Source organism: Nymphalis io, chromosome 12 (assembly GCF_905147045.1).
Source record: "Nymphalis io chromosome 12, ilAglIoxx1.1, whole genome shotgun sequence".
Taxonomy (NCBI): Eukaryota; Metazoa; Arthropoda; class Insecta; order Lepidoptera; family Nymphalidae; genus Nymphalis; species Nymphalis io.
Window position 1 is genome coordinate 8321142 of NC_065899.1, and position 16113 is coordinate 8337254.

Genomic DNA, 16113 nt, shown 5'->3' on the forward strand with positions numbered 1-16113 from the left:
AACTTAATGCTTCTAGGCTTAGCGACAAATATTGACAATTTATTAACAAACAATACTAGGATTTTCTTAGATAGAATTGATCAAGCCTAACTCTAATATTTTTATCACTTTATTTTTCATACATAATTTGTTTTCTATATATTAAAAACAATATATATTATTTATACAACAACGGTATGAGATTGCGTACATTTACAAATTATTGTTTTTTTTTATGTAATAACATTACTTTGCTTGCCTAAATAGCCTTCGTTCAATTATATAACTTATCTGACGAAAATAACAAAAGTATTTCAAACGAAACGTTTCAGTGTTCAGATAAGAGGAGGCGGAATTAATGTTCTTGTTAGATTGTGGTATTTTTCTTGGGAAAGAGGAAATTAAGGAGATGCCACTTTGAGAAAACAACACCATTATTTTAAGGTGTGCCTGTTGTTAATTGCTATCGTTAGCGCACGATACGGACGAATAGTGTCCTTAAGTGACTCGAAAGTACTTACTGGTAGTTTTCCAACTATATAAATGTATACACATTGTTAATAAAACAGCAGCTCTACTGTTCAATGCTCTACTGGGTGGAATATGAAACTCTGTATTCCAAACTAATAACAAGTACAATTGCTCTGAACAAGATACTACTTTTCTTATTTCATTTCACTCCATTAAAGTGAGATTGCTAAAGTGTAATACAAAATATTTTATACGTCGATAGTAATAATAATAATAATAATAATGTCCTCCAGACCGATTTCGGCCACGGCGGCCAATCTCAAGAGAGATTAGTCAACTACGCAGGAGATATTATAGTGCACAAGTGTGTGCTTGCGCACACACTTGTGCACTACAGGTGCACTCTCTATTCCCTAACTCTCATAATCCGATGGGACGGCAATCCGACACGACCGGAAAGAGTTCAGGCGCAGGACCAACGGCTTTATGTGCTTTCCGAGGCACGGGAGTGTACACACTTCCAACTTCCAGACTCCGGGCTGCTACTGAGAATTTTCTGACAGAAAAACCCAATAACTTTTTATTCGCCCGACCTGGGAATTGAACCCAGGACCTCCGGGTCTGCGGCCTTTTATCAAGCCACTAGACCAACGCGGCAGTCAACGTCAATAGTACACATAATAACTAATGCCTATGTTAGTAATAAAAAAAAAATCGTGAGGAAACCTGCATGTATCTAATTTCATTGAAATTCTGCCACATGTGTATTCTACCAAAACGCATTGGAGCATCGTGGTGAAATAAGCGTGTGGAATAATAAGTCCTTCTCCTCAAAAGGGAGAGGAGGCTTTAGCCCAGCAGTGGGACATTAACAGGCTGTTACTGTTACTGTTATAATAATATAACTAGAAATATTTGTGTAACGGTTTACGCTATTATAAATATGGATTGGATTTACTCTGTATTTTACACAGCATTAAGATCACTTTGTGCACTTAAAGCAAGCGAGCGTATTCACTACTTGAGATATTTCAGAATCACGTCTGGATTCGTGAAAACAATGGATATGCAGTTTAAAATTACTCAATCCTCTTCAACGAGTCGTAAACCTATAATAATACGAAACATTGTGGACAATTCAGTTTGCGTGAGTAAAACAATTATTTATCCGTGCATTTATTCTCGTTCTGTATCGCGGCCAATTGGCAGCGCGGGAGTTCAACAGTCTCGTATCGGATGAGTCACACTTATGTAAACACTGACGGCTCTTAGGTCAGATGAATTTACTTTAATTTTGTTTTTTACAACCTAAGTCCATGACTTTGAATAATAATAATAATAATAATAATAATATCCTGGGACATTTTTCACACACGGCCATCTGATCCCAAATTAAGCTTGTACAAAGCTTGTGCTATGGGAACCAGACAACTGCTATACTACATATACTACTTTTCTTTTGTAAATACATAATTATATAGAAAATTACACCCAGACTCAGGACAAACAGACATGTTCATGTACACAAATGTCTGTCCTGGGTGGGAATCGAACCCACAACCTTCGGCGTGAAAAGGCAAGTATCTACCAACCACGCCAACCGGCTCGTCAATTACAAGCATTTTTATATTATTCACTTCGCGTATTTAAAACTTTATGGTGACCAAGAGTTTGTGTATTTAAACGTTTGCGGGTAAAATATTTACAATATTTTTTGTTTTCTATACGAATAAATAATAATATAATAAATGGATCAAACGATTAGCTTTCTCATCATAATCTCAGGATGAAATCGTATCATATAACCTTGTTTAAGTATCGAGAACTTAAATACAGTACGGTAACAGTAACAGCCTGTGAATGTCCCACTGCTGGGCTAAGGCCTCCCCTCTCCCTTTTTCGAGGAGAAGGTTTTGGAGCTTATTCCACATGTGGTAGAATTTCAGTGAAATTAGACACATGCAGGCTTCCTCACGATGTTTTCCTTCACTGTATAACATGAGATGAATTATAATCACAAATTAAACACATGAAATTTCAGTGGTACTTTACCCGGGTTTCAAACCCACGATCATCGGTTAAGATTCACGCGTTCTTACCACTGGGCCATTTTGGTATCGAGGACTTAAATAAATATGTATAAGCTACAATTTATTATTGCTACTGTAGAAAACATTAACACATAGAATGGTGGAAAGAATGCTAGGAGTATCTTTGCTGAATTGTATTTCAGTTATTCCTTCTGAGACGTGTTACATTTAAAATAAGTATAAATATTTATTTTATGTATTTTTTTAACAAAAGCTGAATATATTTTATATTTTTATTTAAGGTATATTACTGTTATCTTTATTAAATTTAAAGTGTATTTATATCATAGTTTACAGTGAATACATGATTCTTCATGTTACATCTAAACAAACAAATTTTATAAATAATTTCTTCATAAGAATATTTATGAAAATATTTTCTTCAGAATGTGGTTCGGTTTTATTATTTCAATTGAAGCAATTTTTTTATAACATATTAATACGTATGTGTATTCCATAATATAAAAAAAATAAGATATTAATTTGGTGTAAATAATCTGACATTGATCCTGAAAGCTCAATCGTTATAAAAACGTATAAAAACCTATTAATGTTATAAATGAAGCTTAAATCAATATAATATTCTATTTACTTAATAACGATTTTCAAACATTTTAATTAATAAATTAGAAATTATTTTAACAAATATTACTCATTCAATAATTTAATATCATGTTATGTGCTACATAAAACGTTCCTGCGTTGAGCTCGATCTGAATTATCATGCTATATTTAATCCTAAAACTAAATAAAAAGGTTTATGTACATTGATATTCCAGATATACAATATGTTGGGCAGCGATTATAAAATCGATATGAAATCTTATTAAATTCATCTGTTTACTAAGCAGAATATTCAATATTCAATTAATTCAATGATTAGCCAAACTGTACATAAGTCCATTGATTAAATCACTAAGTGAATCTAGGCTTACCATTCGCTTGGGGTCGCCACAGTATGTTTTTTCTTCCATTCATCTTTATCTTCACCCATATCCTCAGTCCCTTCACATGTCATCCCTCACGGAGTCCATCTATCTTTTTTGGGTCTTCCTCTTGCCTATCAACTTCCTTACTAAACAATACCGCTGTAATATGAGATATATTGATGTTTCACTACAAGCAACTATAACATATAATATGTTAATAAATAATAAAAGACAAATAAGTTCAGTAGTTTTGGTTGTTTGTATGCTATCCATCTATTGATGGGATTTTATTTTATCGGTTACGCTTAAAATTTTAAATTCACAATGGATACATACCTAACACCTGACCCATCCCTCGTACGCGGACGAAGCTGGGGGCAGAAGCTAACGAAATTATAATTCATACGGTATTTGTCACGTGTTATGCAACACACGTCAGTATTCCATGAAGGAATTTACGCGTGAGTAACAATTTTTACGGGTGAGATTAAAAATAAATTTTACAAAATACATATTTCAAGCTATCGCGTTGTAAAAGTTCAATACTCTCGTAAATGTATGTAAACAAACGTTTCGGTAATTCCAAATTATGATACAAATAAATCATTTGGAATCTTTAAACAAATTACTTTACGACATTTGAGTAATTGCTTATTTATTTTATATTCCAAATCACTTGAAATACGCTCAAAACGTGTTGCGTAAATAACGTGACATCCAACTTATAAAATGACGTATCAGCGAGAAATATAAATGTTAACAAAAAATCGAATAATATTATTTTTGTCAACGGTTAGCGGATTAATGTAAAAACGTATACCACTTAAAAGTATCAAAATGTTTTAATCGACAAACTTCTGAAAAACTAATCAAGGTAAGTATTAAATTGTGATTACATAATATTTTGTTGTTAAATATAATTAAACAATAAAAAAAATTACTAATATCATTTTTGAAGTTTCACTTTTTACTAAATCGAGAAGATAAGATAAGATATATCAATAAAATTATCCATACAAATATCTGACTAATATGTCATTAAATAATATTATAATAAAAATAGTAAAAATCCGTTCTCATTTTAATTTCGAACGCTGAATAAAAACTTTTTAGTTTTAAGCTTTTTATTTTAGTATATTAGAACGTTTAGCTCTTATTAAATGATTTCTCGTTAATAAAAACATAAAAATAAATATTCTTATAAGCACAACAGAACTAAACAAAAACGTATGTACAGCCAAAATAATGTACACACTTAATCTCTTCGAAAACACCTGTTTATAAAAAATATCTGTCACAATTCGAAAACATGAGATTTAAAATAATATCATTTGTATTTCTGTATCGCGAATCAAAATACAAGAACAGTCATAGATTCATTAGTGTAACTAATTGTTTTATTTCGATGTCATTGGCTTGACTTTTCCCCTCGTTATGCGTCATTCGTTCTTGAATTATTATCGAAATGTGTTAATAATGCGTTAGGGAAAACGGACCAGTCTTACACAATAAGATGGTTGATGGTCTGTTTTATGCGCGTCAAAAAACAGTTGTTTCTTTGTTTCAATACATTAACCATTTTTATGTACCCACAGAATACAATTTCTGATGTTTTATTAATATATGCCTCGCCTGGTAATTAAATTAAAATATTTGCCTAAGAATATTAATTACTTAAATTTAACAAATTTAGTCAGCAACTTATTTTCTATTCATTAATATTTTTATATAATTATAATAATTGAATTTGAATATGGAAGATGAAGGGTTACCACCGTTGTTGAAAATTTCATAATACGCATTGTCGATAAGTACTTTATATGAATTAAATCATTTAAGCAATTGATTATTATTAAATTGATTGAGAAGAACTATCGATTAGCTGATAATTATTTATCTTAGAGTTCTATGCTTTCCAATAAAAATTAAGAATTAAATTATCTATTTCTACATGACATTTCTGACATAGCTTTACCTGGATAAAGTTTTATTTAAATGATTTAATGCATCAGCTTGACTATTGGCATCCCCACGATTGGGATAAAATACAAATATATAATTAAATTAATACAAATTCCAGTGTTTCGCCAATTTAATATGTGTTAAGTTAATCGTTCTAATAAATACGCCACACTTACAATTATATAGAGAAAGTTTGTAATAAAATTAAAAAACTGTTATACAATCAAATTCAGAATTAAAGAAATACTTACAAGCTAAAGTTTCTCGCGAAGCACCTTGTCTTGATAAATTGTGTAATTTTTTCTTGAATTTGTTTACAAAAGTAATTTGCTATCCTTTTTCTCGCCTCGCGGTTCATCTAAGATTTAATAAACCTTCATTAAAGAAACACCCGCAGAGGGTTTTCATTTTCCTCATATTATAAATCAAAAGTAAAATTCATTTGAAAATATTGCTTTATAAGATTATATTTATCATTTTAGTAATAGGCGGTGTCTGTTTTTCTATTTTTAAATTTATTAAGCAACAATGCTTAGTATAATTGTAATATGCTGGTTGGAAGGCTGAGTAAGCCAGTGGTTAACAGGCACATAGACATAACATCTTAGATCCCAAGGTTGGTGGTGCATTGGCGATGTAAGGGAGGGTTATTATTTCTTACAATGCCAATGTCTATGAGCGTTGGTGTCCACTTAACATCAGGTGGTCCACTTGCCAGTGCCTATCTAATGCAATAAAAAACAGTTACGCTAAACTAGAAAACTGATATCACGAAAAACCAGCATGGTTTTATGCCTGAACAAAGCACGACCGACGCCATTTTCTCACTTCACTAACTATAGGAAAAGTACTCACATATCCGCATATTGTGTTTATTAACCTCAAAAAGGCATATGTGCAGTGCACGCTGAGTGCAGTGAGATATTGTGTTGTGAGCTTTAAAAGTGAAAAAATGCAGGCTAATAATGTTGAGATGAATGAATAGGATAACGAGAATATGTAATGAGAAGATAAAAAAGGTATACAAAAATAGCTGTGAAAGAATGAATGACGTATTACAATTACAAGAAAAGTTAAGAACTACTAAGAACAAATACATTGAATGGAGAAAGATTGAAAAATAAATAAAATTTGTGAAATATGATGTTAGGATTTGACTAGAGAGAGAGAGATGGAATGTAAACACAAATAGTTTTTGATGATTCATAATATTATATGCGTTTATTTGTATATTATATAAATAGAGTAAAATCTTTGCTGTACTTAATTAAGATTAGTTAAGTTTAATCTATACTAATATTATAAATGTGAAAGTAACTTTGTATGTCTGTTACCCTTTCACGGCTAAGCCACTGAACCGAATTTAATGATATTTGGTATGAAGTAAGCTTGAACCCAAAGGAAGGACATAGATTACCTGTTGTTTATACCTAACACCTAACCCAATTCGCAGGCGAAGTCTGCTGCTAACTGGGTGCTAACTGGTAATAATGTAATATTTATTTACAGAATAATTATTTTTTTTTATCTATGTATCATATATTTATATCAAAATTTAGTTATTTAAGTTAAATACGTTATTTTTGTTTTATTTTTCGTCAATTATATATTTTTTGACTGTTAAGTCAGCCTATAAATGTTTTATATTTTTTTTTTCAAAGTATTTTTATAAATGCAATAACAATTTTTTTCTGAATATATAACGTTGGCTTCCTATTTGATAAAATAAAATAAAAATATAATGTCAATATAATATTGCAGGCAAAGGCAGAAGGCATTGGTTTGATCTGAAAATCCTTAAGGTTTTTATACTTAGATGAATATTTTTTACATTACCTTTTTGACTTTTCTTTGATGTTTATTTTGATTCTATTCGTGTTATACGATTAAGGAAAACGTTGAAAACACACATCAATTCGAATACGACATGTTGACGCCAACAAATGTTAAACGCAATGTTTTCATGTTGCGTTTTTGATCAAAACTTATAAATGTCGTTCTTTTTAGTAATTTATGTAATATTATATTATATTAAGGACATGTTTTTCTAGCTATATAAATATTATATGTAAAAATACGGTGAAAATGTACATAGTACATACATTACAATAGGCACGTACAACCATTACCTTCATATTTATTACTTCTGCTCGTTAGTCTAGTGGCTTGATGTAAGTAGCCGTAAGCCGTAGACCCGAAGGTCCTAGGTTCAATTCCCTGGTCCGGCCAAAAAAACTTATTGTGTTTTTCTGTAAGAAAATTCTTAGTAGCAGCCCAGAGTCTGGAAGTTGGAAGTGTGTTCTCTCCCGTGCCTCGGAAAGCACGTAGAGCCGTTGGTTCTGCGCCTGAACTCTTTCCGGTCGTGTCGGATTGTCGTCCCATCGGATTATGAGAGTTAGGGAATAGAGAGTGCACCTGTGTTTGCGCACACACTTGTGCACCATAGTATCTCATGCTTAGTTGCCTAATCTTTCTTGAGATTGGCTGCCGTGGCCGAAATCGGTCTGGAGGACATTATTATTTAGTACTTCTATCTACTTTTGGTCGAATGAGTATTAGGAGAGAAATACTTAATATATACTTTAAAGTAATTTATACATAATATTTTATAGATGCTATATTTTTAGATATATGTAAATATAATTACTTTATAATTATCGTCATTGAATATTCTGTATATGTAATTAATATTTAAAATAATTATTTAAATATTATATGTATTTCGTTTTTGTTCACAGGAGTATCCCATAGTCGGTCATACGTTTTATTCCGCTTGGGTCGACGAGTTTCGGCTTCCGTTCGACAATTCGCCGAATCGGGACGTTCTGATACCCTCGGTTCCAGTCCGGGAACCCTCGACGTGTTCGGTGCACCAGTGATCAGTCAGGGCGCTGGGAGAACTGAAGCGGAATTCTTTGTAGACGGAAATCACTCTAGAGTAAGTATTACTAAAATTATCGTATAATGACTTAGTAGATTTGTAAATTATACTTCAAATTTATTTAAATATTTCAAATATTATAGACAAAGCCATTAATAGTAGCTAAAATACCTTCTCACAAACACACACACACTCACACGTTTTCTTAACAATAATCCCACAGACATTTTAATGTATACCTATAAAGCTGTATTATATATTTGTTTCTATCTAAGTCTTTTGTGGTACAAATAGTTAAGAATAGAGAGTAGGACAAATTTTGAGAACAGATCTCTATTGGAACAACAAAACGTATAAACGTTTAAACGTTAACGTTTTAAATAAACGGATAATGTGTTATGGTAATTCGAATATAATTTTTACTTCAACCGAATGCATATTTTCTTGCCTTTCATTTAAGATTTTTACTATAAAAATGTTAGCAGAAACAATTGGATAAAAATCAATTTTGACTAGAGTATACGTATTTGTATGACAGTAGGAAGTAATGTTAAAGTAAATGTCCCACTGCTGGGCATAACTTGTGAATTTTCGCAAGAGGACTCACAACGTTTTTCTTTAAGACCGAGTACAAGATGAATAATTTTAAACACAAATTAAGCACATATAGCCTTAGTGTACTTACCTACGTAAGTAAAAAGCCGAGATGGCCCTGTGGTAAGAACGCGTGAATCTTAACCGATGATCGTGGGTTCAAACCCGGGCAAGCACCACTGAATTTTCATGTGCTTAATTTGTGATTATAATTCATGTCGTGCTTTACGGTGAAGGAAAACATCGTGAGGAAACCTGCATGTGTCTAATTTCACTGAAATTCTGCCACATGTGAATTCTACCAACCCGCATTGGAGCAGCGTGGTGGAATAAGCTCCAAACCTTCTCCTCAAAAAAAAAAGAGGAGAGGAGGCCTTTAGCCCAGCAGTGGGACATTCACAGGCTGTTACGGTACTTACCTACGTATGAATCAGCAATCTTTGCTTAAAATTCACGTTTTCTTGTTACTGGGCTTTTTTGGCTTTTTGATGATTTTATTATTCAAACGTTTCGTACAAAGACGGTTAATTAAGCAATCTTACTTAGCTATCCGAACTTTAGAAATCGAGTTTTACTTAGATAAAGTATCTTGTCAGTAAGTGCTATGTTAAAATGGATATAAACAATCGTAAAAAATTGTACAATAAACTTTAAACTGTGTATTTAATGATCTCAATATTCAAAGTGAAACGTCACGCCTCCAGATAATTAACACACAATTATAAAAAACACAAGTTCATACGATAGCAAATTTCTGCGAAACGATTGCAATAAACAGACAACAATGGGAGAGCACCGACAATTTCACAATCAAATTGGCGATACGTAAAGCAAGCGTTTCGGTCCCCTCGAAAATATCGTATTTCAACACTAATTAATGCCCGAGAGCAAACAACAATTACGATACGTCACGAACAAATAAAAAAACCGTAGACACTTCAAATCGAGCTGTAATAAAAGGGGAATTAATCGTAGCTACTACAGCGGCCATTTTATTGTCAGTTGAGACTCATTTCGGTTGTTTATCGCTTTACAGCAGAGTTTTTATGTGGGTTCATTTATCAGACGCACTATTAGGAGGTCAAGAGGTCGACGGAAGGTCAACATTTGAAGTATTTTGTAGAATATATCGTTTGCGGTATAAAATGCTAAATTGCTTAATCTGTCGATAAACGTTTCAATGTAATTTAAACTTTATGGCTTAATTAAAAATGTTTTTAATACGTTTTTGTTTAATGCTGAAATTAAAATGACCAATAAATTCCATCTATGTCATATTGTATATTAAATTTAAGTTATTCAATGGTACGGAGAATAATTACGAACAATATAATGAACAATATCCCTTGGGCATTATAAATAAGGTTTTATACAAACTATATTTACTCATTCATACTCAATATTTTTTTATTTAATAAAGTGACTTTTGATTTAACCTGTAATTAAATAAAAAGTATAAAACTGGCATTACAAATTATTTATAACTAATATGCTATGTAGGAATTAATATATTGTACGTAAATTTTGTTTAGGGACACATAATCATACGTTATTTTACTTTTAAACCTGAATATTTTGTAATATTGAGGTGAGTTAGCCATGATAATTACAAACTTTGTGCTTATATAACATATTAGTTCTCATGGGTGATGTAAAATTCACTGTATATGGTGTAATGCTGTTATATCTTTAGTCGAAAGTGACCAACTACCAGCTAAAAAAAATATATCTAAAAACAACAATGTTATGTAATCGCATTATAAAAATGTAATTAAATTACATAAAAAAATAACCTTTTTATATTGACAGCAATATACTTTATAATATTTTATATTAGATCGTGATAACTTTTAAATAATTTTCTGATATAATGTGTGTTTCTGATGTGTCTGTGTGTTCATATAATATAATAAATATATGTTATTATTATTATTAAAATTAGAACGTAGCTAACGTATTTTTGTGCATCCTCAAAACAAAATGTTGCCTAATCCGACTTTATAATAATGATTATCATGTGAATAAGATAATGTTATTAATAATATTTATTCCATTAAAATATTTTTATATTGTACAAAACTATATGAGCTTATTTTCCATGCCCATAGGTATCAGTAATGGCACGAATGGTTCCGTCTCCAGATTGGTTCATTGGAGTAGACAGCTTTGATCTCTGCGTCGACGGAAACTGGATAGACAGCATCACTATAGAGGTAATTGTATATAGTCAGTTGGATCATGGATGAAAGTTATATCTGCAGTATTTTCAGATATTCTACCATAAAACAGCAATACTTGGTATGTTTGAAAGGTGAGAGAGCCAGTGTAATTATAGGAACAAGCGACATAACATCTTAGTTCCCAAGGTTGGTGGCGCATTGGCGATGTAAGCGATGGTTAACATTAATTACAATGCCAATGCCTATGCCTATACGTTGGTGACCGCTACCCATCAGGTGGCCCATATGCTCGTCCGCCTACCTAAACAATAAAAAAATTCAGGATATTTTTGAATTAGGTTTATATTTATAGTTATCCACACGCTCTTATTCATGTTTAATGGAATAATGATAAATACCATTCCTAACAATATTAACGAAAGCGATCTTTTTATTCGATTATAGGTGAAATTTAAAATAATTTTAAAAATAATATTTAATGATTGCTTTATTCGAGAATATTCGAGATTAATTTAATTTATTATATCCTTTGATATATTCAAACGATTTAGATAAAATAAAGAGTAAACGTTACCTTAAAATAATTAAAATAACACCGTTGTAATTCTACTGTCTTGAAGATCTTTCCAGACCGATAGACAAACAAAATAAAAATACTGTTTTGGTTTTGGTAACTTGCAAATAGGCAGGCATTTTAATATCGTAGATATGCGGAATTTTTTATTTATTTTTATAAATTTATATTCATAATTATGTTAATATAATATTTCTAAAAGTATAAAGATGAAAGAAAATGAACCGGTAGCTTTATAATTTTGATAGATATCTGATACCCGACTATTCTGACTAGTTCTGAAGATACCGATTTAATTATTGAAATTTATATAAGTATTGAAAAGTGATAAAAATGCAGATAAATTTTATGGACAAACTTTTAATACTATATAAACATAAATACGAATAGAATATAAACGAATAGATGACTGTTTTTTGGATTGTACTAACCTACCAGTTCTTATCAGTATAACTAAGTTGATTAAGCTGTAAGTTAAAATAGTCAATTTTCTAGGTGGATCCCTTAGATGCTGGCACCGATAATGGATTTACATTTACGGCGCCCAATTGGCCGACCGCACCACAGGGGGTAGCGTATCGCATCACATCCAAATACCCTTCACATCCCGCTGGTTCATTCTTCTATCCACATCTGAGAAGACTACCACCGATCGCCACATTTCAATTCATAAAGGTATTATGTCATTTTCGCTTATAACTCAATGTGTTAATGTCATTTTCATTGAATTCATTTAAATAATACAAATTACATAACGACTGTTTTATACAATATAATCAGTAAAACATGTTGTCACATATTAATTATAATTAAGGTCTGCTAGTAATTATACGATACATGCGTTTTTATATTTTGTTATGTATTATAAATTTTAATATTATCTCCATTAATTTTATACATTAAATAGTAACTGTAATTAACATTTGTTCGTTAAGTTCATTTTGTATTCATTTTATTATATAATTTACAAATGTTAAACTCCTACGTAGCTCCGCGAATACGAACTCTCGGAAGTATTTCACCGAGATAGCGACGATCGACGATACGACGTACTCCAGCTCGACAAACTAAGCCACAACAGCATTGACGTACTCGACGGGAACAGGGCTCTCTCCATAGCCGAGGAAGTAGAACGAGCTGAGGCACCTAGGATTTATTCAGAAGGATCTCTCACTACACCCGATAACGCTTATTCTTATTATTCAATGTAAGTAACTAGAAAGCCTAGACTTGTTTTAATGAATTATTTGCCTACTTTTATTTTTAAAAATTATAATTATTATTAACCTTCTCCTCAAAAAGGGAGATTTTTATCGGTTTTTATTTCAACTCTCTATCATACTCCATCATATATCTAGTCACTATTTTAATAAATTCTGACCATTCAATCAGTACAAACAACACAGCGAGTACAACCGAAGAGCCACGATCAGCGAACGAGTTGCCAACGTCAGGGCCGACAGCCAGCGAGCGGTCCGCCCTAAGGAGTCTCGCGCGACGTTACCGCGCAAGGAGACGCCGCAAGCTGCGCGCAGATAACACGGATCCAGCCGAGCGTAGAAAACGGAAAAGGGCGAGTAAGTTATTTTATTCAATATTAGATTAAAAGATTCCATATTTTTTCATAGTAAAATGGTAAAGGGACTTTATCATCAGAATATGGTGGTAAGTTACCAGTTAACATCGACAGTGGTGTTGTAAAATGTAATCATCAATTTACTATTTCACCTTAATACACTAAGAAACAGACGATTCTGAAACAGTAAATTTATTTATTCTAAAAACAATTTATTTGTTAAATTTGATATAAAAATCAATTGATATATACAGACATAAATAAATATTTTAAAATTCGAACTTTTTGTGTAAAATTTCGTCAATAGTTTTCGCGAAACAGATAAAAATACGTTGTTTTTTTTTTTAATAGAACTTCTAGATTGCCGTGTATCGGATTGGGGTGAATGGAGTCCCTGCAGAAATGACGGCGGTTGTGTTGGATCGGCATTACGTACACGAAGGATCTTACGTCGCCAACGACCTGGTGGCAAACCCTGCCCTCCCACAGCACAATCTCGGTGGTGTGCCACAAACTGCACCACGCCAGTACCCCAAGATGACTGGCGAAATAATCTAACGTAATTCACATTAAATCCAAATTATTCCATTTTTTAATTATTTTCCTCTCAGTTTAATGATCAGTATTTTGACAACACTATTTACGTCTTTATTTTCCTTTCGTTGGCATCTGTCTGTCCGTCCAATAAAATTGATTTTGATTCCAATCGTATCTGACATTGATATTTTTAATGTAAATTCGTGGTGTGTAAAAATATTGGATAAAATTTCTGTATAAAATAATTTATTAAGAGACGACTGTTGATGTTCGGTGATGGTAGACTTTGATTGTTTGCCGCTGTACCTAATAAATGCTTTTTCTCTTTCTTTTTCTATTTGTTTGTCAATTATCATTAGGAATAAATTTAAATATTGAGATGTGACTTAGAATGATTCTCATCATAATTTTAGTTACCCGATGTATTTCAGATTTATTTCTTATTTATATTAATTAACATTATTTAAAAAAATGAAATGTTCATTTGATTACAACACTTTAATACATTTCTGAAATAAGACCAACCACGTACTAAGCTACTGACCGCACACGGCAATCGCTAGCGATTGTCTAGAATATACACATAACATGTTTTAAATAATTCTGTTAAATTATTACGTTTTTACTAGATACTAAGTACTTGAAAGCTACGTAGATATACGAAGACTTTAAAGCCACCTCATCTGCCTTCTCCGTGTAAATTGTCGCGTTTCCTCAGCGACTTGTCGTAGGAATGTCGTAACAGTATCAATAGTCCGCGTGTGGTTAGTCAATTAGTAGTGTACTCGTATCATCACTAAAATATACATATCGCTTAAGTATTCAAGTTTGTGACAGTAATTCAATAAATAATAGAACTTTTTTAGGAAATAAAAACTCCAAAGATGCAGCTTTTATTTTTAATACTTGTAAGTGTAAAAAATTAAATGAATAAGTCTGTATTTAGAAAATAAGATTGAATTAACGTTCGATATATTTTTTTTGTTACAATTATCCCTTTTTTATTTATTATAAAACAGTTTATTTTATTATTAAACACCCAAAAATATTATTTTCAGGATAAGTATGCACGGTTTCATTACGTATTAATTATATTTATATGTAGAATTATGATGTAATTGTTTAGACATTCTTTAACTTAATTAAAAAATGATAAGTGGTAAATGGTTTAATAGCTTTATAATATAACAAAAAGTATGTGTTTTGCTTCGTCATGCCAAAGAAAAACTAGGCTTAATTTCGATACCCGGACAAACGCAATTTCAATCATCAAATAAAAAATATATGTAGTAGTTAATTGTGTGCTTATAATTATTACGGCTCTGTATATAAATATTTATTTTTATTATTGTCGGTGGAAATTAATAGGAAGAAACAATAATCTTTAATAATTAATTATCAATTGGCTATCAAATAACGCAAGTATATATTGATTTACAATAATTACATACAATAAATTAATTTTTCATACATTGATAAGTTTGCTTAATACTAGAATAATTTGTCACCAATGGCATATAACCAGTTTCTAAAACATCGGTCAACGTCACATGAAATAATTTGGCTTTGTTCTGAATCTTCATTGGTCGATAGCAGCTGATGATGAGTTAGGCAACCAATGTTCATATTAAAGCCAGTCAACCTGACGTAGATCAACGTTGCAGAAACTGGAAGTAAGACTATAACAAAAGGAATGGAAATTTGAAATCTTGAGATTTTTACGTCTCGTATCAAGAGAATAATTCTTAAAATCATTTCCAAAAATCATGGCAAACTTTACTCACGTCACGTTTAAAAAAACAAAAACTTCAAGTTTGTAAACTTTAACATTTGAGAAAAATAGTATAATTTAAGTAGTAACAAGAGATCATATATAAATTTTATCTCAAAATAGTAATAAATAAAAAAAAAATAAAAAAACAAACATTGTAAAATAGATACCAAAATTGTTAACCTTAGCGTAATGATTACTGAGTATGTGTATTTTTTACAATGTAAATTATTCTGATTTCAATAATAAAACATAATAACGACCATGGCGTTTCATTTATCCAGATTATTTTAATTTAAGCACTGGAAGGAATTGGACCCACGAGTATTTCATTAATCATGACATTTACTTGGTACATTCGGGTAGGTACTACCCATTTATCACAGTCATATTTTAACGAAAACCCGCAATATTTAGTATAGTTCTTGTATTCTGGTTTGAAGGACGAGAGAGCCAGTGTAACTACAGGCACAAGGGACATAACAATTTAGTTACAAAGCTTGGTGGCATATTGGCGAAGTAAGGGATGGGTAATATTAATTACATAGCCAACATTGGATATGGGTGGT

General features: G+C 31.4%; 1 protein-coding gene across 1 annotated transcript in view; it reads left to right on the forward strand.

The window, feature by feature from the left end:
• Positions 1–15790, forward strand: part of LOC126772362 (spondin-2) — a 53375-nt gene extending 37585 nt beyond the window's left edge. Inside the window, exons 3-8 of the mRNA XM_050492706.1 lie at positions 8170–8369; positions 11015–11119; positions 12156–12335; positions 12650–12867; positions 13053–13237; positions 13588–15790. Coding sequence (XP_050348663.1) covers positions 8170–8369; positions 11015–11119; positions 12156–12335; positions 12650–12867; positions 13053–13237; positions 13588–13799 — 1100 coding nt within the window. The 3' untranslated portion in view covers positions 13800–15790. The remainder of the gene's footprint in view (positions 1–8169; positions 8370–11014; positions 11120–12155; positions 12336–12649; positions 12868–13052; positions 13238–13587) is intronic.
• Positions 15791–16113: the final 323 nt, after the last annotated feature.